General features: G+C 38.7%; 1 protein-coding gene across 2 annotated transcripts in view; it reads right to left on the reverse strand.

Annotated features, from left to right (window-relative positions):
* pik3c2a (phosphatidylinositol-4-phosphate 3-kinase, catalytic subunit type 2 alpha) overlaps positions 1–21111 on the reverse strand; it is a 34951-nt gene extending 13840 nt beyond the window's left edge. Inside the window, exons 1-15 of one of the 2 annotated variants that reach the window (XM_039683921.2) lie at positions 20998–21111; positions 17126–18248; positions 13086–13186; positions 11375–11535; positions 7460–7580; positions 6444–6555; positions 6252–6331; positions 6076–6139; positions 5816–5962; positions 4952–4976; positions 4178–4397; positions 1543–1665; positions 1262–1429; positions 676–784; positions 449–591 (exon numbers count right to left, since the gene is read on the reverse strand). In XM_039683921.2, the coding sequence (XP_039539855.2) occupies positions 449–591; positions 676–784; positions 1262–1429; positions 1543–1665; positions 4178–4397; positions 4952–4976; positions 5816–5962; positions 6076–6139; positions 6252–6331; positions 6444–6555; positions 7460–7580; positions 11375–11535; positions 13086–13186; positions 17126–18178 (2627 nt within the window). In that variant the 5' untranslated portion in view covers positions 18179–18248; positions 20998–21111. Of the gene's footprint in view, positions 1–448; positions 592–675; positions 785–1261; positions 1430–1542; positions 1666–4177; positions 4398–4951; positions 4977–5815; positions 5963–6075; positions 6140–6251; positions 6332–6443; positions 6556–7459; positions 7581–11374; positions 11536–13085; positions 13187–17125; positions 18249–20899 lie in introns of both variants that reach the window. The other variant, XM_039683922.2, reaches the window with a different exon arrangement.
* Positions 21112–21665: the final 554 nt, after the last annotated feature.

Consider the following 21665-nt stretch of genomic DNA (forward strand, 5'->3'; position numbering starts at 1 on the left):
GTGCTAATATGTACATTTTAAGTGCTAATATGTACATTTCAGGTGCTAATATGTCAATTTCATGAGCTAATATGTCCATTTTAGGTGGTAATATGTACATTTTAGGTACTAATATGTACATTTTAAGTGTTAATATGTACATTTTAGGTGCTAATATGTACATTTTAGGTGCTAATATGTACATTTTAGGTGCTAATATGTCAATTTCATGAGCTAATATGTCCTTTTTAGGTGGTAATATGTCCATTTTAGGTGCTAATATGTACCACTAAGGTACCAATATGCAGCCTTTGGGTACAAAAGTGTAACTTTTGAAAAGGTACAGCCCCAGTGACAGCTTTTGTACCCTTTTTTCTGAAAGTGTAACTAAAACCTTACCATTACACTTTTGCAAGCACTGGCATTTCCTTCATGAAATGCAAATCTACTTTACTGGATACAAACGTACCCAAAAGCAGATGCTCGTTCACACAGCTTTTCTATCTCACTTCGATCGACTGGATCAAGTGGCTCTAGGGACTGAGAGTCCGGGCAGTCGTTCTCCTGAGGACCAACATAGAGCACGTCCACCGCTGGACAGGGGAAGTCAACCTGTGCATGGTCAGACAACGATATTTAAGTGTCAGTCAATGTCAATGAAGAGCAACTGACTCGAGAAGAGGCAAATGAAAGAACCTGCAGTATGATCTTCTCGGCAGGACTCTTCCCCTTGCCTCCAGCTCCTGGCTGAAGGGCTTGAGGAAATGTCCACAAACTCAGCAGCTTACTACCTCTCGACAGCACCCTGAAACAACAAAAATAAGTGGTGGTGGTTGAGGACAGATCCCCTGATATGATTGTAAAGAGCTTTGGGTGTACAGTAGTACATATGAAAGTGCTATCTAAACTCATGCAGTGTTAAATTCATCAACATACCACAGGTATCCCGATATATAGGGTTTTCATGTTGTGCTGTCCTATACAAATTGGAATATTTACAAGAATCTGACAGTTATTTTTGTTTTTGTTGAACTTGTAATCTGAAATGTCTTCACTTCTACTTACATTTACATTTATTCATTTAGCTGACGCTTTTATCCAAAGCGACTTACAATTGCTATACATGTCCTCTGGAGCAACTAGGGGTTAAGTGTCTTGCTCAGGGACACATTGGTGTCTCACAGTGGATTCGAACCCGGGTCTCTCACGCCAAAGGCATCAACTGTGCCATCACCACCCCCTACTTTGTGAGTGTTTATATGAGGTGCTGTTTATGACTTGCCTCCTGAAATCAAACAGAGGCATGGACACTTTTCCCAAAACCTCTGGACCCTTCCGTTGCTTGTTGGAATCCGGCGAGTTGTTTGCGTTCTGATTGAGGACTCCATAGAGCGAAAGACTCAACATGGCCTCCAGTGGTAACAGCGCCACTGAAATAGGGAAGTTTATCCTAAAGAAACAGGGGAAGTCATCACCAACAGCAGAACTGGCAACAATTTCCCCCTAATTCTACAAATTCCAGGAAGTAGCGTGCCAGCATGTTTAAGGGGCATTAACACTTACAACTCGTCCCATTTGATGTGGTAGAAGAAACTCTTGTACGTTCCCACTTTTTTGGACTGGACAGGCTTGAAGAGATTCTTGTTGTTGTGGGTCAGTGCACACATCAGGTAGTATTTTTCAAAACTGGAAAACAGGAAGGACAAATTACTCTATTTCTCGGAAAGGGGAGAAAACATGGGCTTGTATTCATCAATTGCCAACCAATTTGTTCGAAATCTAATATATAACCATTTTTTAGATTATGTTTTGTGTGCAATTCACACACAAATGGTTTGTATAAAACCTTGTTTGAGAGCCTCAGTTTTTTAACACAGCCAATCAAAGTTCAGATATTTTTAGGATTATAGATGTCACAAGGATAGATATTTTGCAACTCTTTTGGTGTGCGGCCTGGGGAAATATTTAATTCTTCTATGAATAGGCTCCATGATGAAGCACTGTGGTAGAGAGTATCCTCAGGGGAAAAATCTGTAATAAATAAAAATTCTCCCTCAAGAGAATTGGATCAAAATACAGAACAGAGCGATGCCGAACTTTGACCTTCTCTGCCTCTAAAACACACCACACCCCTGTTGATCTGTCCAGCTCTGCCTGCTCACACTGTTCTGTATGGAAATCACTAGTCAAGTCTATTTCGGCCATGGCAGATAAGTGCTGCTGTTGAAGTGGAGAGGAGATAAATAAACGAGCTAAATAAACAAACTAGCGATGAAGCAAGCTACGCAGTAAGGCCTAAAATAGCTTTATTCCCTTCCACCTTTAAAGACTTCAACAAACTAGTATTCAACAAAATTTCACAAGAAAGACTAAGAAACTGCCTCAGTGATGAATCAAATATTTTAATATATTATGCATACATACACAGATGAGCCGAAACATTATGACCACCAGCCTAATATGCTCTGCATGCTGCTAAAACAGTGCAGATCCTGAAGGTTGTGAGGTGGAGCCACTGTGGATCAAACTGGTTGGTACAGCACATCCCACAGAAGCTCAATTGGATTGAGATCTGGGGAATTAAGGCCAGGGAAACACTTTGAACTCTTCATCATGTTCCTCAAACCCTTCCTGAGCAATGTGTGCTATGTGGCTGGTGCTTTATCCTGCTGAAAGAGTCCACTTCCACCAGGGAACACCAAGTGCATGAAGGGGTGTACCTGCTCTGCATCAGTGTTTAGGTTGGTGGCTCGTGTCAAATTTATGTCCAAACGAATGGCCGGGGACTCATGGGACCAGACCTTCTTCCACTGCTCTAAGGTCCAGGTCCCACTGCATTCAAAGGTGGACATCAGCCATTATAGACACTCGGATTGGTCTGCAACTATGCAGAGTGTGATGTAATGAACTGAACTGTGTGATATGACACATTCCTTCGATAACCATCATAAAAAAAAAAAGTGTGACCAGACGGGCTAGCTTTTGTTGCCCTCGTGCATTGATAGCCTTTGTTGCCCACAAAATATTAATCACCACAACTTTGCCGCCCAACACCCTGATGGTGGTTTGTCCCTCCTCGGACACTGTTGGTCAATTCTCACCACTGCTGACCGTGAGCAACACACAAAGCCTTGCTCTGACCCAGTTGCCTTGTCATAACAATTAGGCCCTTGTCAAAGTCGCTCAGATCTTTATTCCTACCCATTTCTTCTGCATCCTACTTGTTGATTGTGAGATCTGGTTTGTTTGTTTACTGTATTATCTATCCAGACCTTAACATGTGGCCTTGTTAGGAGATGATCAACAATATTTGCTTGTCCTCTGACTGGTCATGATATTTTGGCTCATCAGTGCATGCACAAACACACAGTATTGATCAAAAGTTTGGGGTCTCTTATGTTCAAAAAGGCTCAATATTATAATGTAAAAATAGTATACACATTCATAAGCATTTATTTGAAATAGAAATCAAAATTATAAAAATATATATTTTTTTTTTACCATCACTTTTGATTAATTTAATTCAATGCTGAATATAAGTATTAACTCTTAAATATTGCTGCTCCTTTTGATTAATTTTTGTGAACCAACAGCAATTAAAATCACCATTTAAAGCCATTTCAGTACAAATGCATAAGCATAAAAATATATACTGAAAGTCAAAAGGATGACAAATATTTAGCTGCCCTGTACAGCCCTAGTAATAGATCATCATTATCTGAGGACACAATCCTCATTCTACACAAAACCTTTTTTATATGTGGCCTTAAGCGTTTCAAAAGCATGGTGAATAAAGTTATTTGTAGTGAATGTGAATAATGTGATTCTGAGCTCTCCAAGTTGGGTTAAAGGTTAAATGTTCAAGATATAATTTACTGAGGTTGATTGCTCCAAGAGAACACAGACCCAAAATGACTCAAATTATCTAGAAGGAAATAACAGTGTAATGAATATGGACTAAGGCAGTGCTTTGAAAGTACTAGAGAAGTTTACCTTGGCTGTGAGTTTGTTATACAGAGTCATTATCAGTCTGAAGTGAATTAAACAGCGTTTAGTACTTATTTAGAATGCGAGACCGAATGCGCCAAAGCAGAAAGAGTAAACGAATTTCACTTGAAATCCATTTGTTTGTATTAAAGTATCAAGTTAATATATAGACCAGGGATCTTATATACCCTAAAAGGGACAGCGTGCTCACCTGCTGACCCAGGAAGCAGGAATGCCATGAACAGCAAACAGAGTGAACTGCAGATGCTCTGTGGTGCCCGAGGCCTCTCTGCTGTCCCTGCCGTCCTCAATGTGCTCTTCCATCATGCAACCAGGAGTAGTTGGGCAGAAAGATTGCAGGTAGAGCTTAGTGAGCTCATACACAGCATCTGTTAGTGATGTTAAACTCTCCTCCACTGGGCTTACGCAACCTGGAGGATCACAAGAAGCAGAGTACTGCATAGGTGAACAAGAAACTGCACATGCTAAATTTGTTTTGGGGAAACAGTTTGTTAAAGAGAAAAAGCATTGTTTTGCTTCCAAAAGGAAGTCTGGAAGAAACCCAAAAAAGAAAAGAAGGTTTTACTTATCAAACTGGTTTCTCTCCCCGTATACCATTAGTCAAATAAAATAAAAAATCCCATCTCAAATTTATTTTATTGGTTGAGGTAATGTTGCGCAACCAAGCTGGTCAGAATACTCAAACAGAGCAGTTTAATAGTAAAAATGTATTATAAATGTAAGATGGTTGATTTTGGTTTTGAAAAGTGCATTGAATCATGAGAAATAAAACCACAGAGCAAAGTTCATATAGCAACACAGAGTCAAAGTGTTTACACTTTCCGTTGGAAATTAATAACCAACAGTGCTTACTTGTAGATGACTGCATATTAGGTAATAGGACAAAGTATTTGAACACTGAAAATATTACACATTTCACCTTTTAAGAGAAGGACATTAAGATGTTTTTAGGAGATGAGCTTACCATTAGCTGAGCCTGTGGCACCAGCCTGCAAAACATGCATATGCAAACAGAAATAAACAACTTAATAAGTTCAAATTGTAGTGCTTTATATTAGGTATTTATTTACAGTAAAACTAACAGTATTAGTCAGTTTTGGGAAAAATCAAATAAATAAATACACACTATTAAATTAATTAAACACTATTAGATGCAAGATTTATTAGATCTCAAAAAACAATATCCCTTTTTCATAGTCATACTATATATTTTAAGGTTCTGATGCCTATATTTACCTTTACCATTTAAAGGAGTAGTTCACTTTTGAAAAAAACTTTTGCTGATAATTTACTCACCCCCATGTCATCCAAGATGTCCATGTCATTCTTTCTTCAGTCGAAAAGAAATTAAGGTTTTTGATGAAAACATTCCAGCATTTTTCTCCATATAATGCACTTCAGTGGGAACCAAATGGTTCAAGGTCCAAAAGACAGTTTCAGTGCAAACTTCAAACTGTTCAAAGGGCTTTAAATGATTCCAGATGATGAATAAGGGTCTTATCAAGCGAGGCGATCATTTGAGCTTATAAAACTTAAACTTTGTTATTATTTTTTTTTAAATGAGCGATCATTTCGCTTGATAAGACCCTTATTCATCGTCTGGAATTTCTTTTCGACTGAAGAAAGAAAGACATGGACATCTTGGATGACATGGGGGTGAGTAAATTATCAGCAAAAGTTTTACAAAAGTAAAACAACTGATTAAAAAAAAAACTTTTTACAAATGAGTACAGAATTGTAACATCAGCCATTGATCAACAATCAGTTATGAGTATTAGCTACAATTTTAATATCATGCATTGCCACTTTACACTGAAGCTTCTCTGACCTCTGGAGAACGTGTTCTAGGAAGGTTTACAGAGCGTTTGAGCCTCTTGATGGCATCAGTGATGGCTGGCGTCTCAACCTCATCCAGAGCACAGCACAGATTTTTAACTGACTGAACCACATTGTCCACTGTTTTATACTGGGTGCTCTAGTGAGAGAGAGAGAGAATTAGAGTAAGAGATCAAAAAGAAACTGAAATAATTACAAACACTTTATTTTCATACAATATTAGATTGCTGTGTAAAAAACGAAACAAGTTACCTCATTTTGAAGGCAGACATCGACTTGCTTATGATAGCCTTCTAGGTATTCAGCAAGACCCTTTCTACAGAAGAAAAAAACACACAAAGGAATGAGAGAAATCAAGAAGCACAATCCACCCGTGTTTTTTTCTGGCCTTTAGCAGAGGCAGTAGATAAGATGCAGCACATTCCTACCTTGTGACTGCCTCTTTAAACGGCCTCTCCACTAGGCCAAGGTGTTTCTCCAAGTCAATGGGGGAGATGTCATCTTCTGCCTGTTAGCATACATAAAGAAAACATATTTATTTACTTATTATATATCCATTTAAAACTTGTGAAGATAGTAAAGCAGTGAACTAGTTTATCTAGCCTTTGTAAGCATCTCACCGTTCGGGCCAGATCTCGTCTCATTGTGTTAAGAAAAAGGAGCTGTAGTTTGATCTCCGTTTCCCACTTCCTGCAGTTCTGCACATACTCATGACTGCCCAGACTGTGTTTACTGAAAGATAATGTTAAAGACGCTTTAGACATGGACCAGAGCCAAAAGTATCAAAAACCAAATGAATCAATAATTACTGGTGTTAAAACTTTACAGTAGTATATAGTATATTTATAAGTATAATAAAATTGATCAAAAGCGATAGGAAAGAAATTAAAAATGTTAAAAAAAATACATTTTAAATAAATGCTGTTTTTTTATCAACTTTTAAATGTATATATTTATATATATATATGTATATAGTTTTTCTCAAAAATATTAAGCAGCATTGATAACCATTTTCCCCATTGATAACATTAAGAAATCAACATATATTATGTATATATAACATTATATATTATTTTAGTATAGTATGGTATTAAAGTATAGTGTATATATATATATATATATATATATATTTATATATATACACACAGATAAAAGAAACAACAACAAAAAAGATTAAAATGTTTTCTTGGATGACTGTTTTGGAGAACAGGGTAATTTTTAATAATCACACAATTCACCTTGCCAGGGTCAAACGAGGACAGCCAGCATTGAACCAGACACTGGGGAACTCTAACATTACAAGAAACTAATTGAAAGCTTTCAAAATTCTGCAATGATAACAGGAATAAATTGAGACACCCACAGTAACTAGGGGAGGATGCCTTGTATTAAAGACTCAATTATTCCCAGAGCTTGGAAGGGATTTGTTTTTGCCCATTCCCTCTGTTCCTTATTAGGGCAGACTAACCCTCCCCAGCACTGTTGGGTCTGCTCTTCCAATGGTATGGGTAAAAAGAAAATATTTCTCTAGCACAATAAAAGCAAAATAGCCCCGTTCTCAAGGAATGTTGGCGGAGGAATTGTGTATCCAGAATGCCTGCAAAAAAGAAAGAGAACTGATAAAGGGAGGACTCACTTCTGTAGAACCTCCTCTTGTCCGCAGACCTTGAGAACGTAACTGCTTATGTCCACCTGGTTCAGGTCATCATGGACCCAACACAAAGCCTGCATTATGAGCAGTTCCACGGGAGAACTCACTGGGGATAAAAACACAGTAAACATGAAGGAGAAAGCCACACACATTGGTTGGGGGACTCCACTAACTTTCATTGTATGGACAAAACGTTCTTCAAAATATCTTCTTTTATGTTGCACAGAAGAAAGTTATACAGGCTTGGAATATAATGAGGGTGAGTATTGAGTAAACAATATCAGAATTGTCATTTTTGGTAAACTGTCCATTTAAATATATTGAGGACCATCCATTTAAATATATTGAGGACCATCCATCCCGCAGGTGTCGTCTGCAAGGTATTGCAAAAAAATGTATAATGACATGGCCAATATGATGATCTTTTGCCAAGCTTGCACTAGTGTGGACTTCACAGAGGACTCTGACCCAATAGTTCATGCACAATATTGACTGTGGACAGTAAGGGCTGAACATTTGGAACAAGACCCAAGAACCTCTTCAGTAGCCTGACTTCTTCATACTCATATTCTAGTAAGAATACGAGTCTGAAACTCCTCCGTAGGGCTTTGATTATGAGGCGTGTCGTAACCAAACCAGGAAAAAAAAACCTCTGCACTCAATTGGATAGTCGGAAGACTTACAACCAAACAGAGCAACGCAGTAAGTCAACTCCTTTGCATAGTGCAGTTTTCAACTATAGAAACTATTTTCAACTTACTTATTTTAGAAGTAAAATAACGAGTGTTGCTTCTTTTACTTACTTCTCCATGAGTGCCACCAAAGGAGAAACCACAACGACCACAGGCTTTTCATTACGTCCCATCTTCTTAACGACCGTCAGAGCCAGCTGTTAAGTTTACACTTACCCGAATCATGTAGGAAGGACGCCAAAAATATCTTTCCGATCGACAAATGCCTTGATTGCAGTTTTCTGTTTGTCTATTAAAATGAATGCGCTGTCGATTTAATTCACAACAGACGCGACAGCGGAATCTATACATCTCAATTCTCCAGCTGCAGTCATCTTTAAGGGAGACCAGTTTGATAACGTGATGATTACGTCCTTGCAGATCACCTGTCCATCATCGTATAAAGCCCGCCCTGGCAATTTGATTGGTCCTAATGTTTCTTGTCATAATTACTCCTCAATGGATCGAGTCCAGACCGAACTTCCTGACCAAAACATGTTGTGGCCGGAGTTCGGGCTGGCATCCAGGCTACCTCTTCAGGTTTATTTCGATGGAAAACCATGATAAGAGATTGGTGCGAAATGGATTTGGCATGAGAGATTTCACTCAATCAGAGCAAAAATCTGACACCCAACATGTTGTTCATGGTCACCCCAGGCTGCAGCAATAACAGACCCCACACCCCTCCTTGGAATGATCCTCTCGTCAAGCTCAAGCCTAGGGCTGGATTACAGTAAGTCAGCCTTGCCTGGCCTGGAATCTGAGTCTGCCCTGTTTTTCAAGCCAAATGGTCTGTTGGTCATGCCCAATTGGTGGTGGATTTGTGGTTGCTTTCAGGGGTTGTGGGATGCCTCTGCCATCCTCTTTTCGTAGTACTGCAGCAACACACATGGTGGTGGAATGTAAGGAGAGTGCGGTTGGTCAAAAATGGTGGCCATAAGAACTGAGAGGCAGAAAGAACATCTGAATGAATCCATATAGTACAAGTCTGAAGCAAATACTGCAGAATATGTTCTAATGAAAAGCTTTGTCAAAAGGTATGTACCTACAGTAGATTTGTAGAGGAGAGGGGAGACACTTACTGTAGGCTATGTTCAGACTGTTAGTCCAAATCAGATTATTTGTGTATCCGATCTAAATTTGGGAATCTGATCTACAATTGCCATCCACACTGTGTATCGCAACTGTTCAGATCCGATTTGTGTGTCCATGGTGCTCTTTCGTTTTCTGGAATATCTGCATTGGTTTGTATAGCAATGGCATTGCATTGGAATACGCCAAAAACAACAACCACAACATGGACGAGTTTGCAATAGAGATGTCTCTTACAACATGGAAATGTGTAGCCTCGTGCTGGACAACTGCGTCTTCTGAGGGAGCGACAGGAGGCTAGTTAAAGCGGCTTTATTCCACACTTTCAAAATATGTGTCCTTTATATTGTCAATTCCTGTTAGTCCGGCACTTTGCAACAACACAGCATTGCTTCTGTTGCGACTTTCAGCATGTTTCCTATAGACCATTTCACAAGATGTAAACAACACTGGTCCAGAAGCACTTCCTGTTTCAGTTTTTTAACACTACATAAAAGCTGGGATAAAATACAACCAACAGAACATTTAAAACTGAATCAAAAAGTTAAACAAACATCTTTAAGATGTTTTCTTTACATGTGAAATAAAGAAAACCGTTACAAACTGAAACAGGAAGTGCTTCTGGACCAGTGTTGTTTACATCTTGTGAAATGGTCTATAACAGCGTCTGACGTTCTACATTTTACGTGGCGTGAGAAAGTCACATAAATGAGTCACATAATCCAGAAACCACATATGAATGTAGCTCGAAACACCATATCGTGTGATTTCTTGCCGTTCACTCAACCTAAATCTGATTTCAATCAGATATATAAATCAGATTTGCACTGACAATCAGAACGTAGCCTAAATCTGTGTTTATCCTGGAAACGCCTTCATTTTCCACACATTCAATCCATGGTCACCTCCGGTTTCATTTGCCTTGTGTTTATGCCAAGTATGTCTGGAATTGCTAACTTTACTAATCTTTCACACAGCTAAGCATTTTCCTCCACTTAAACAAACCAAGGAAAACCTCAAAAACCTCTTTGAAGTTTCAGACAGTCAGCCTTGACATGCAAAGAGATGGTATGCCCATCATTTAGCTGTATGGTGTTTCTCTTTATGGACTAGGAAAGTTGAGTTAAAACGTGACCTCTTTTTGCCCAGTGTTCATAGAATGAAGGATTATTGTTACAAGCTCAGCTTTTAGTAAAATCTGAAATCTCTTGATCTAACACAACAAACGGGGTCAGAAGTTTAATAGGAAAAACAAGCAAGAACAGTGTGAAATTGAGATGCTAGCTTGAAGAGTTTAAGCATAGGGCCAGTTATAACCAAGCCACTACTCAAACATTAGCTGTCTGAGGCGCAACTTCAGGTTCCGATAGACACTGTGTCTCCTTTTCCTTTTCTAATACCAGAGTCAATGCTGTATTTATCCAGGACAAAAAGAGCTATGGGGCTTAGGCAGTAACAACACAGAAAAATTCTTCAACACAAAAGGCCAGTCTTGATTTCCTGCCAGGAGTGAGGTGGCCAGAGACTGCACAAAAAACGAGGCCCTGCAGTCTTCAGAACACAGCCGCTTCAGAGGGAACTCAGCCAAGGCCACTACAGCTCAATGAAAAAGACTTTCTGTGCTTGGACCACAGACAGGTTACTCAGTAAAACTTTGGCTAGTGACATGCAAGCAGAAAAATTAAAAACACAGGAACCCTGGTTGAAGTATCAATCTGTTGAGCAGACGCACCATGACAGTTATGTAAAAAGAGAATGTGTCGCAGCAGCCAAGAAATGCTCTCTGGCGCTTTATCGTGACTTCTTTATTTGTCAGCTTCCTTCAGAGCAGCTTACTATTGTTCCACATTATTAGTTTAAATTAATGAAAATTATGTCATCATTTACTTACACCCATGATGTTCCAAACCATGTCTTACTTTCTTTTGTGGATTTTGAATTTTCATTTTTGGGTAACCTAAACTCTATCCCTTTTAATACCTTTACCGTTAGCATTACAATTTCATATAAAAGCAAGTTATCCTCTGTCAAAATCTTATTTTGTAATGACAAAATTCACAGTCAAAGGAAAGCTTACCATCACAAGTAAAAGTTACGGGTTGTTGAGAATCAGAAATCTCAATGGATACTTTTACACTGCCCCCATTGTCTCCTCCTGCATCCCTCTGAGTAATCACAGGGCTAAGAACATAGCCAGGATTGGTAGACAGGTCATTATGCGGGAACTTTGACCTCAGTCTGCAAAAAAAGGAAGAACAACACTTTGTGTAAATGAAGAACTAAAACAGGTAAATATGGTGTACCTCAAGGCTCGGTCTCAAGACCTTTGCTAATTATCTTGTACAAGCTTTCTTTGTGTGATATAATTAGAAAACAAGGTTAGCCCCTTTCATACAGAGATTCTGGAAAATTCATGGTTAATGTGTCCCAGGATTTGTCCCAGAATCGTTTGATTTAGGTTCATTCACACTGCCAGTGATTTTCCGGAATCTGTGAGTGCGTTCACACACATCCCGTGAAGACACGTGACGTGTAACATACGTAGGGGTGTCACGATTCTCCAAATCCTCGATTTGATTACATTTTCGATTCTAAGGTCACAGTTCGATTCGATTCTCGATTTTTATCAATCGGCCAATCAGGATGCTCTCTGACTTATATGCGCTTCATGAGGCACACAAGCAAGGTCTCTCACTCTTCCTCTTTGCTGTGCGCGCAATACGGTTTGGAGCACAGTTTTTCCTGCCTCGTCATCCACACTCGCTCTTGCTCGCTCACTCTAGATTCCGGGAGATTTTAACTAATTTGCGTGCATCAGGGAGCCGCTATCAATATGCGGGAGACTCCCGGATCTTCCGCGAGACTTGGGATGTCTGCAAACTGTGGCTTTTTTGAAGCGCGAACGTTGTCAACATTACTCACTGGAAATCCAAAAAACTTCCACACCTGCGACTTCAATGAAAGAGGAGGGGGTTCATGTTCTGTCGATGCGTCTCCTGCATCTGCAGTTGCCAAGTTAGAGGAGGTTGACCACAGACTCGCAGCACTTCAACACGCGTGTTTTTTCCGCTTGGCAAGCCGATGGACGTGACATGGGGGCGTGGCACCATCGACGATTCCATTTTTTTTTCCAAGTTCGAGTGAATTAATTTTGATCGATTTTGATTTCGATTTAGCAGGCATTAGATGTTTATGTACAAACTTTGTTGTTTGTACAACATATTTCGTGGTCAAATCACAACTTTTCTTTCAATTATGACTTTTTAACATGTTAATTCGATAAACTTTTCAACGTGTTAATTCGATAAGCCGTGATTATGTTGTGGCTCAAGTTATCACTACGACATTGGTCCCCTTATGGCATTGGTCCTGGCTTCTTTTCACACAGGGCGCATTCCAGGACTGATCCCGGGACGTGTTTGCGTTCACACAGACGGCACTCTAGCAATTTTACGGCAATTTCCCAGGATCAACGCGCTGTGTGAAAGGGGCTATTGTCACATGGGCGATATACAGCTGTACACTTCCTGCATTTCACTTGTCTAATTTTAGCTTTGTTGGACAGATTGCTAAAAACAATGAGGTTGAGGTATTTCCCGAATTAATCCCTCAAGGCAATATTAGCCTTGCTTATCCTATAGAATCTATAATTACAGTGCTGATTCAGGTATCCTAGCACCTTCTGATCTCAGATTTAAAACACATCTGTAGTAGTATGACCTGCTTTTTGCTTATTCCTTTCAACAGGTAATTCAACATAAAATATGCCTTAAAAAATCATAACTCACTTTGAAATGTCTTCACAGAATGCTACGACTTCTAGATTCTGGGCTTCCTTTTGCTGTAAGACAGAGTACTTTGAGAGTTCATTTGCATTTCCCTTACTGACCTGTAAAAAGACAAACATGATGCCATGGTTATACTGATGAGCAGACATTCAACCACGTGTCCTGTACATACACTTTCACTAATGGTGCCCTTCACATAGGAAATCATTTGTTAAATGTGTTTTGAAAACAGTCTGTATTATGTATAGAAGTGTCAAATACTAGTGATTGATGACATTAACATCCCAGTTCAAATGTGGAACAAGACAGTCTGTATGTTTGGTGAGAAGATACTGAGAATGTGAAGAATGTCTGGAATGCTAAAAAAAGACTTCCTTCGGGAAGGAAATAGGTCAAAAAGGCACATCAACAAGGAAATACTACTAGGAATAAAAGGTACTTTCAGTTCAGTAATGGCTAACATGCTAGGAAATTAAATAGGAAGATTTGTTTTCTGTTTCATTACATTTTGCAGCCTATATAAATTCAATTTCAACAGTGTCATGAGTATTTGGATAGATTAGGCGTTTTGTGGCATTTTCTTAGCATAGTTTCTAATGAGAATATCTAACACATCCACCGTAAGTAAAATTAAAGAAACAAACAATCAAGAGTGTCATGACTTTTGAGTGTGGACAAAAAGAGCAAGTCGTTTTATTGCATGCAAGACACCCAAGCCTCGGATGAGAGGATGGTGTCTTTAGCTTTTTACTAGGCCAGAGCTCTAGGCCTAACCTTAGAGAAAAATGAGATGCCATGTGACACACATTCACAAATAATTCATCCACGTTAGCTTAAAGCTACAGTTTTACAGTTCTGGCTGCCCTATATACAATCTCTCCCAATCTAAACTAACCTTTTCCTCAGGTTAAACGTTTATGAGGGAACTGCCAAGAAACAATAATAAAAAAAAAAAACTCAGGAATGAGAGGATTGAGGAAGTTGGCTTGCATGAGCTTAGTATTTGGTTGGATTTAAGTAAAATTCCACCATCAAAGTTTGTGCGTAAAAGAAATCACAGGAACTATAACTTCCTCTCCATTATTGTTGCTAGGAATGGTGAAACGCATTAACTAGAACTTCGCTCTCTGACTGACCTGATACTTCCTTATTCTTCCAGTAAATAAATATGACTGTACTTACGTCAGATAATTTAAGATTCGATTGTAGTGTCGACAGAGTGCTTGATGGTAAACAGAGCTAATTATTCAGTTACATTAAACAAACTTCATTTTTGCATGTCGGATAAGGTGATAGTGAGATGATGGATGTTCAGAACACATTTACAAACACAATACAAAAACCACATGGTTGCTGTGTTAACTATGAACACTTCATTGTCCGAATACAAGAGTTACAGTGTGGACTAAGACGGTAAATGACTGATACACTGGGGATGTCAAAGTACCAAATGATACCAGTCTATCAACAATATCAGCAATAACAACTCAATACAGTGCCTGAGTGATGTCTGACCTACATGTGGCTGCTCTTCTATACTCACAGGGATATTTAGCACACATAATGAGTGTCACTACAATACAATACAAGAAATGCCAGTATTAATGTATAGTATTATTTATTTACACTACTGTTTAAAAGATTGGGGTAAGTAAGAAGTATTTATTTATTAAAATTAATACTTTTATTCAACAAAGATGCATTACATTTATTAAAAGTGACTAAAGAAATGTATATTACAAAATATTTCCTGTTCTTTTGAACTTTTGATTCAACAAAGTCCTGAAAAGATTTATCAAAATATATTTTAAGCAATTTTTTTTCATTATAACATTGATAATAATAAAAAATATTTAATGAGCACCAAATCAGCAAATTAGAATACTCTTAAAAGCTTATATACTTATATTATATTAATAATTTACATATTTGATTATTTTTGTGTTCTTATTCCTTTTGCATTTGTATGTAAAGTCTTCAAGCTATTTTTTATTTTATTGTGTTAATATTTAACTTTAAAAGAGGAGCGCATTAAATGACATATTCATTTTGACATTACACTTGCATTGGTATGGACCAGTGAAACTTTGCCTTTGTGACCTTTGACACCAGTACTGAATTTGTTTACACTAGTAGATATGTTTGCCATTATGAATTCTACTGTAGCGTAAAAATATGCTACAAACAATTTACTCTAATCTCAAAAACTTTCAACCATAGTTAATCCTCAAAATAAGAAACCACTTTCGATAATGTGTTGTTGTAACCCAAACCACAATCACCACACTTACACCAAGCCGGTTAATACACACAACAACAAACAGGTCTTTTGGGATGCGTGTGCTGATAAGGGCTGAAATATCACAGGCTTGTGATAAGAGTATCTGGTGTTGTGTGCGGTGAAGCAGAGTAACTGTACACCGAAGCCAAAGCTCAGATTAGTTTCGCCGCTCTTTCGCACACTCCGAAAGAGGGCTACCATGGCAACGGGGAGCTGCAGGCATGTCAGGGAAGAACCCATGGGGCAAAGACAGCTAGCTGGGGCTTGTCTGTGCTAATGAGACCAGCAGCAGTCCTCACTATACAAAAGACAACAACCTATTTTATTTTCACTAGAACACCACTACGACTGCATAGTGCGTGATGAGCATGAACTAGACCCGATGTGTGAATCCGAAATGTAATGATATTCATATTCATTCCTAATACTTGAAATGAGGAAGTCCGAACCCTCTGACACCTTTTTTTATTCTTAAGTGAAAACTGATCTGTTGTAGAAGTTAGTAAGTGCACATTTTTAAAGTTCTGTGGGAAGTGTGTGACAACAGCCAATTGTCCTAGTCAGAAACAAACATAAAGAAACGGGAAGTGGGATTTCTGGGGGGAGAAAGCACATATTTACACACCCTCCCCATAAGCAATCAAAGTCTCACTCAATGCACATTCCTCTCAGGAAGTCTTTCTTTATTTTGGCAATCACTGACGACATTTTTAAGGAAAGACCAACGATAAAGAAAAAGGGTTGGATAAGAGATGTGGTAAAATGAAAGTTCATCAGCTGAACTTGCCTAGAGTTTGATAAGAAACCAATCATGAGGAACAAAACAAATGAGGCAAATCGCCTCAAGCTTAAAATGTTGCAAAGACGTTCTCTACACTGGCACGGTACAATAATTAGAAAACCACACGCACACATTTTTAACAGCTACATCCTGACACATCACAGAGCACTGATACTTTCTTAAATACTACTGTAGCATCCATGCTAACATAAGAGACACTTACAAAATGCTATTTTGTAGATTCAGGGTGGATCAAGATGATCAACTAATCATCTAACTTGTCAATCAGTATGTTTTTCTTTGTTTTAAAGGGTTAGTTCACCCAAAAATGAAAATTCTGTCAGTATTTACTCACCCTCATGTTGTTCCAAACCTCTATGTGTTTATTTGTTCTGCTGAACACAAAGGAAGATATTTGGAAGAATGTTTTAATCAAACAGATCTCATTCCCCATTGACTACCATAGTAGGAAAAAATACATACAGTACTATGGAAGTCAATGGGGAATGAGATCTGTTTGATTAAAACATTCTTCCAAATATCTTCCTTTGTGTTCAGCAGAACAAATAAACACATAGAGGTTTGGAACAACAAGAGGGTGAGTAAATACTGACAGAATTTTCATTTTTGGGTGAACTAACCCTTTAATATTATCATTGGCGTGCTGTGCTTTAGCTGCTTGACTGGTAAAACACTCAAAAAAGTTGCATTTTTTAATATATTACCCCCTCTAAAGCACTGCCATAGGTGCAGATCACACAGAACAGGTTTTTAAATTTCACTGTGTTCATTTACCATTGCTACATAGTCAATTTTGAAAATATGTATTGAGAAAGTTGTTTGGTTTGACACCTGGCCAGGATCATTTCTACTTCCTCCTGCAAACCCAGTGCAGGTTCTCCTAACTCTGCAGAAGAGGATGTGGTAATCAGGATGTGCCAACATGTTCTGGGTCAGCAGTAAGGAAGTTTCTCTTACCTGTTTGCCTGGGCTGTGATTCGTTGAGGTTGCAGGTATATTGAGGGATTGGCTTCTTGTTACAGCCACCCCTGTTGATGCTCTTCTCGGTTGGGTTGCCGAAGTCACCTTGCTATTCACCTCTGCCGAGGGACTGCCATTATTTACAACTTCAGGCTTATCCTGAAGAACAGCATCCCATGGGTCTCTAGCATTCCCAGACTTCTCTACGAAAAGACCACTTGATACCGAGAGCGTCTCCTCTACCTCCACCTCCTTGTGCTTGTTGAGCGGGTCCAGGTCCAGCCACTCAAACTGGCTGATGTTGGGAGGTTCTGAGGTCTGAGGCAATGGCTCCAAGGACTTGGCGCTTCCCAAATCCGTTTCCATGCTGGAGGACCTGCCGTTCTTCAAGTATTCTGAAGTGCTGGCAATTTTGTCGAACAGCTTGGCCATCTCTGGGGAGACGGCAGGCTGTGAGTAGGCCAGAGCAGCAGGTGGCTGTATGGGTGTAAATGAGAGGAAGGGGGTCGGATGGCCCGAAAGACTAATAAAGGGAGACATAGCTGGACTAAAGCCATTCTGGAAAGGGCATGGAGGCTTCAGGAAAGGAGCAGAGGGGTGAATGGGAGTCTGTGCATGTGTTGGAGTGGGTGTCCAGTGAAATGATGAGGGGCTGAACGCATGTCCTCCAGGATATGATGCACTGAGATTGCAACCTAGCAAAGAGGAAGGTCTTGTCATTTTGTTTGTGCCAAAACTGTCATCCAGAAGCAGCTTTTCCAGCTCCTCCGTGGTCAGCTTATCCAAATCGATGTCCTTTTCTGATTCACAGAACACAATGAGGTCTTTCTCATGTCGGCTAGTGGATGTTTGACCCGTCGGTTTGGGAAGGAGATTAACAGAAGACGCTGTGACTGGGAGTGTGTGCACTTTCTCACGCTTTATTTTATCCAAGGCCTCTACCTCCATGCGTAAAGCCTCCTCCTTTCCCACAATCCCTTTGGGCCGGACCACACCGGGAGAGGCTGGCCTGTCAAACTTAAACCCATTGCCACTGGATATGTGGGCCATGGTGTCAGCTTTGCCTTGCTATGTACATGGGGAGACCACTGGGCTCTGACGGGAACTTTACAACAGGTGCCTACGGGAAGAAATTGAGAGAATCTTACATTTCAATGTTGGATACTCAGGACATTAATGCTTTCAAAGGATGTATTGCATGTTCAGTGCAAACAATGATGCATTTGTGGTGCTATTTTTAAAGGCAGTGGTCAATATACCAAGTAGCTCTGGGCCATTTTTAACAATCAAATATCCTGTTCACAATAGTGTGGTCATATTCAAGGTTCTATCATTCACATACATAATGCATCAACACTAACATGACATTTTGTCCCGAATCAAACAAATTAATCCATTTTGTTCAAATGTAAGTTTCAGTTTAAAAAAACTTTAAAAAAAATCAGTCAATCTGCACTAGAAAATTTGTCAAATCTATTATAATTCAACAATCTCATGTTTTGGATTTCTTCTTACAAAAGCATCCTGAATATTTTGGACATGAGAAATCTTTAGATTGTGAAATGCGCAGAACATCAGCGGGAAAATACAGTTCACATGAATGGTCAGTGAGGGCGTATCAAACTTCGGATTTAATGGGTGAATGGCAGGCGTTTACAGGCACATACCAGACATTTCCCTGTGCCTTGCAGGCCCAGGACATGCCAGCTTGCAGCTGAAACAGAACCAATTAGGTACAGACTCAAGACAGAACTGGGTTTCAGCACCTTATTCGCAGCTTCACTGATTATGTGCAAAACCCACAAAAATAGGCCAGGACTGATTTATGTTAAGTATTACAGTGACAAGACAACGAAACAGACTGAAAAAAACCTTGTCTCTAACAAGTCAAGGCAAGGAAGAATGTATCATTTAGGGGTATTATGGACAAGTAACACAGAGTTTAGTTGATTACGGTTGCCCAGAAATAACACTTAAAGGGATACTTCACCTCTGGAAAGATGAATGTGTATTTAGAATGCGTCATCAAATTATTTTTGAATTTGGAGCTTTCTAGACTGAGAAGCAGAAAAGGACGAGCATTTGAACTTATAAAACATTAACTTTTTTTTTTAAATGAGCGATCGTGTCGCTTGATATTCATCGTCTGGAATCGTTTAAAGTCCTTTGAACAGCTTGCAGTTTGCACTGAAACTGTCTTTTGGACCTTGAACCGTTTGGTACCCAGTAAAGTGCATTATATGGAGAAAAATCCTGAAACGTCTTCATCAAAAACCTTAATTTCTTTTCGACTGAAGAAAGAAAGACATGGACATCTTGGATGACATGGGGGTGATTAAAATATCAGAAAAGTTTTTTTTAAAAGTGAACTGCTCCTTTAGCTGGTGTCAAATAATAATGGAAGACAGACAGCTAAATATCCTTTTGTACTTATCAAAATACAGAAATGAATAACTAGAAAAGCATATGGCTTTTAAATGTGTCAGTTTACAAATATCAACTAACTTTTAAGACTCAGAAATGTACTGAACACAAAGAATGACTCGAAATGCACCGAGTTTGGTTTCAGATGCTTTTCTAAGCACTTGCAAAAACAAGTCAAGAGAAGACAGATAGTTCCTAAGACAGTGAGAAAGTTCAGAAGGGTAAATGAATGATGGATGACAATAGAATGACATTACATCGGTCCTGTTTACAGTAGACACAATAGTCGCTTTACGTGACAGAAAACAATGGCAGATATAAAAGACTAAGTTGCATACCGGTATGCATATTCAGCTAGCATAAGCAAGGGTCAAAGCACATGATTCATGCATTCTGACGCAACACTGCAGGAACAACACGATTATGTGCAACTACTTCAGTTGAAGTTTTAAAGAGGACATACGTGCTGAATCCCCACATTTAAACAAGCTTATTTTAGTTATGCATAGTAAAAAACAAAACAAGATAAAACCTGCTTCCCCAGTCAGTTATCGCAACAATACTGACTCAAGCAGCGTACAAAAGAGCTATTATTCCTATTAGAAACGTTACAATATTATGATTATTACACACATGTCGACTGTGATATTTCAATTTGTTTGAAATCCAGTCCAAGTAAATATGCAAATGAGTGCATTACATGTTCTTGCATAAAAAAGGGTCAGCAAGATTTTAACTTTAAATACAGATGAAAGAATAAGCTACTAAATATTAGCTATTATATAAGAATTAATGTTAAATTGTAACAAATAGGCTTCACCCGGTGTAGCAAAAACTGTTAGATAAGTTAACGTTACTTGAGTTGCAGCTGAACTCAAGAGGGCTTTTAATCACGTATTAGAAATTATGTTCAATTTAAATGATCCAAACAGTAACTTAGTTAACCAAATAGAAAGCAACCCCATCCTATCTTACTGAATAAAGGATAAATACAGTTTGAAAGATATTTCAGAAACTAAACAAAAGTTCATAATGGGTGCAAAGAATGCGACAAAAAGAGCTCATCAAGCTAACTTGACCACAACAACAGTCTCTAGATTGCCAATGCAGATTAATGTCTCTAATCAATTGTTGCTGTCAGCATTGTAAATAACCTGCCACGAAAACCCCGACATGGTAAAACATCACAAAAGACTATGTATAAACATTTAAACAATATATCTCTTCTAGAAAGTAGTTTCAGAAACTTTACGCAATGTTTGTGCACATATTTCGGCGCACTCTACGCGCCAACAAAAGTGGAAACACAAGCAAAAGAAAAACAAACAACACAAATACTCATCCTACAATCAGAACATCCAATACTTCCGGTTGGCAGAAGAAAAGAGCTGACGGCGAACTTAGCGGCTTAATAAGAATTTGTGTAAATAAATGACGATTCCCACCTTCAGACTCTCGGATCTTTGACGCTGGACATTTTCCTCCAGCTGGAAAATTTGCTCATGTACATGTAGTCGTAGACACAAACGTCAGTTCCTGCTGGAGATCGGAGAGTAAAGATCACGGAGAAACAGCGACATCTGGAGGTCAGAAAACGCGACACGCTTATTTTGGTTATCTAACGGCGGATAGAGCAACGACGCCACCTGCTGTAATGTCTTAAGTATTTAAATGATATTATATTAACTTTATTCTCTCAGAAACCATTCGATGGTCTCCCCAGCCAAATGTCTACCTTGCTTCTGTATCTATGATCTCAACAATGCCGCCATTTTATAAATGACTTTCAAATGCTATACATGGGCCTATTTGCATATCAACTTTATTCATTTCCATAACTTGCTTTGCCAACTTGTCTACTTCCTTAATTAAGAAGAAATTGCGATACACTTTAATGATCATGGAATTGATCGAGATAAAGCAAAGGCTATTTCATACAACTGATCGTTTTAAATTTTCAAATGAAAAGCAGTAAAAGCAGTAGTTCACTTTTTAAAAAAAAACTTTTGAGTTTATGAAACTTAAACTTTGTTATTATTTTTTTAAATGAGCGATCGTTTCACTAGATAAGATTATAAAAGATTATAAAAGATATAGAAGATTATTCTTCGTC

The sequence above is a fragment of the Pimephales promelas genome, chromosome 10 (assembly GCF_988280905.1).
Source record: "Pimephales promelas chromosome 10, fPimPro1.hap1.1, whole genome shotgun sequence".
NCBI lineage: Eukaryota > Metazoa > Chordata > Actinopteri > Cypriniformes > Leuciscidae > Pimephales > Pimephales promelas.